Source organism: Sphaeroforma arctica (assembly GCF_001186125.1).
Source record: "Sphaeroforma arctica JP610 unplaced genomic scaffold supercont1.181, whole genome shotgun sequence".
Lineage (NCBI taxonomy): Eukaryota > Ichthyosporea > Ichthyophonida > Sphaeroforma > Sphaeroforma arctica.
This window is the reverse complement of record NW_014040377.1, coordinates 10,016-13,026: the sequence shown is the minus strand read 5'-3', so window position 1 is coordinate 13,026 and position 3,011 is coordinate 10,016. Positions and strand designations below refer to the sequence as shown.

The 3,011-nt window shown below is 38.7% G+C and overlaps 2 protein-coding genes across 2 annotated transcripts in view; both read right to left on the bottom strand.

Annotated features, from left to right (window-relative positions):
* Window positions 1–704, bottom strand: part of SARC_03520 — an 8,723-nt gene extending 8,019 nt beyond the window's left edge. Inside the window, exon 1 of the mRNA XM_014302676.1 lies at window positions 169–704. Within this exon, the coding sequence (XP_014158151.1) occupies window positions 169–317 (149 nt within the window). The 5' untranslated portion in view covers window positions 318–704. The remainder of the gene's footprint in view (window positions 1–168) is intronic.
* A 552-nt stretch (window positions 705–1,256) lies between these two features.
* SARC_03519 (hypothetical protein) lies at window positions 1,257–1,920 on the bottom strand (the record flags this gene model as incomplete). The annotated part of the gene is made up of 2 exons (XM_014302674.1): window positions 1,257–1,597; window positions 1,790–1,920. The coding sequence occupies 2 exons, from the start codon at window positions 1,918–1,920 to the stop codon at window positions 1,261–1,263; spliced, it is 468 nt and encodes a 155-aa protein (XP_014158149.1). The 3' UTR covers window positions 1,257–1,260.
* Window positions 1,921–3,011: the final 1,091 nt, after the last annotated feature.

Here is a 3,011-nt window from a genome sequence, read left to right as displayed (position 1 = left end):
GGTTCATACGCATACATACAGAAACAAGTACTATTTACGTACAGAGGAAGTGCTACATCCATGGGCATTCGTATAGAGTTGTGCTTATTGATCAAGCAAGTGAATATATGAGCTCACTAATCGCACAGCTCATACAAGCAAGGAATACAAATCATATTCTTAACAAACCTTGCTTTGGCGCATAATTCCTTCGCTCTGTTTCTCACCGCACTATTGAGGTGTTTCCTCCGGTGTTTACAAAACAACCCATCTTCGACCGACCCATTTATGGGTTTGGCATACTGTGCCGACTTTGTACGACGTATTATGCCACTCATTTCATAGAGCTAGTTATCTCTAAGTCTGCAACGCTAAGCAATACCTTTTTAATTGGTCTTCGCGGGTGTTCAGTGTTTATGTATTGTTCACTGCATGCTCATTGCATAATTCGTAGTCCTCTTATTTGAACTAAGTACAAGCTACATACGATCTCACTCCAAACAGTTGGGTTGGGATCTACTTAGGTATGTTTCTATAGCTATGAGCTCGCCCCATTTATGACAGTTGGTAAGTAGCCATTAGTCAACGTGGAAGTTCTCGTCATAGGTTACCGCTGCTCTAGTGTGGTGAATGTATATTATAGATATATATGTATATATCTGTTTTTAAAGTAGGAAAGTACATCATGTACAAGTATTTTAATAGCAGATGTAGTGTAGCAGAAATATAACTTCCGAGAGAAAAAAGTGAACATACAAATTACGACACCTTAATCATTAATGAATATTTTAATTTCAGTCCCCGCGGTGTTTGGATTGTGGCCAGTCATACATATTTAGTATCCCAGGGGCCCAGATGGTAATGTAATTTAAAAATTAGTAAATAAATACCTTGCACCTTTGCGACATTCTTTCAATTTCGTTTCAGGAAGGAAATTGATAAAAAAGCTTCTTCCCATCATCTATTATTTATCAGTTTGATCTGGATCAGAATACATTGATGGAATCTTTTTTGACAAACTTGACAAATATCCTAAAAACCATCCTAGTACCTCGCTTTTTTTTAAATACCGGGGCATGTAAACGCCTAACGGGTGCATCAGTTTTGCTATGAAGTACTTTCTAATTTGCCCATGATTATTAATCCTTTCTTTCCGAGACACAGACGTAAAAACTGGTTTGTTTATCACATCATCTTACACCCCCGAATCTCAGCGTAAAAGGAGCAGTTTGTAGGTAACATGCGGTTGCTGAGAAGGTGTTGCTTATAGAAAAGTAGGAATCATGTTGTTAGTACTACCCAATCTTCTTCCTGGTTCTCATCATGGATAAAATCGAAGTCATCGGGCGCCAAGTTTGTCGTTGATGACAACTGATCCAAAGTGCTATATCCAAAACCCAAAAACCTCGCCAATTTGGCAGCGTATCCACTGAAGCTAGTGATAGCTCTTGGTGCCATTTCCGGGATAGGCATATCACACTGCGTGCCTTGATCGAGTGCCGCAAGATTCCAATTTTTGCTGTCGGACTCATTGTCATCAACTTCTAAATCACAAAAACAACTGTCTCCGTTGACTGCTGCGATAGTCTGTTTTTTACAACCTCGACTGCGCGGCTCACTACAATGACAGACATAATAACATCTGTCGAGATTTCTAATGTGCTCCCGTGGCATCCTTATGGGGGTGGAAGCTCTAATGCGATATCGACAACATCTACAACCACTTTTGTTATTTATGATCACGGGATGGGCAGAAGTTCCACTTTGTGTATAACACGCGCCCCTAACAGAGGTTCGATATGCGCCGTACCTAGGTTTTGGGTTTTTGTTCCAGTGACTCGACCTCGCTTGTTTCGTATCTCGGCGCGAGCGACGCTGCACAGCGACATCTCGCATGTACTTACGTCCTTCTAGCTGCCAACTATCGAATTCGTCACTCATAGTAGTTGTTATGGTGATTGCAAAATACCAAGTTACAGTATTACTGTCTAGATATTGAATTAAAGCGTGGACGATGTGACGAATTCAAACTTCGGATATTGCTTTTTATATATTCCAATAAAAATGCTTGTGAATCACTACGTGCCAGTGGAATGTCCAACACTTCCCTTCGTCCACTGAACAACTTTCTGGTGTGGCCTGAGGCTTGGGGTGGAAGCCGGCTAAACTATTATTGTTGCATTCGGAAACTGCGTGCGTGTTGGAGTATTTGATAATATTTATATATTTGTGCAAGATACAGGGACGCCTTTTTTTACTTTCCAGTATGTACATATATAGTTTCAAAAAAAAAGTGAATACTATATTCATCCCCTCGGCCTTTGCACTTTTATTACCATTTTTATGTGTAATAAATACGTACATACTGCTCACGACAGTAGACAGCTGAATATTCATAACTTTTTAAAATAGCCTCCTGAAAGTAGAACAGGAGGCTATAATTTTTTTCATAAATTTTTAATACCTGCACACGTCATTCAGACGCATATTGTATTGCATTGCTGTCTCGCTCTTATTTATCATGTACTGTCTCGTTGCTCAGAGCAGGACCGATGGCCGACAGTCTGGCCGTATATGAATTTGGTCACTATACCTGGCCGTGACATATGTGCAATCGACTTTTTATTAATAATGTTTTTAAACTAGGGCTTTTCTGGTGACATCGGTATATGCTTGCTAGAGTGCTATACTCGACATATGATGCTAAATTGGTCAAGTACGGTCCGCGCACAGCGATTGATTGAGTTCTTTTAACCTGGCCAGTTGTTGATACAAGTTGTGCATAGAAAGCGTGTGCAGGATGGAGTAAAGCTTTTGTGATCTTTTATCCGAGGGGAAAGAGTGGGTTGAAATGATCATAAGTTCAGAACGGCGCGGTCAATTGTGGAAGCTATGACCAGGATTATATATATGTATATGTATGTATATATATATATATATATATATATATATATATATATATATATATATATATATATATATATATATATATATATATATATATATATATATATATATATATATATATATAT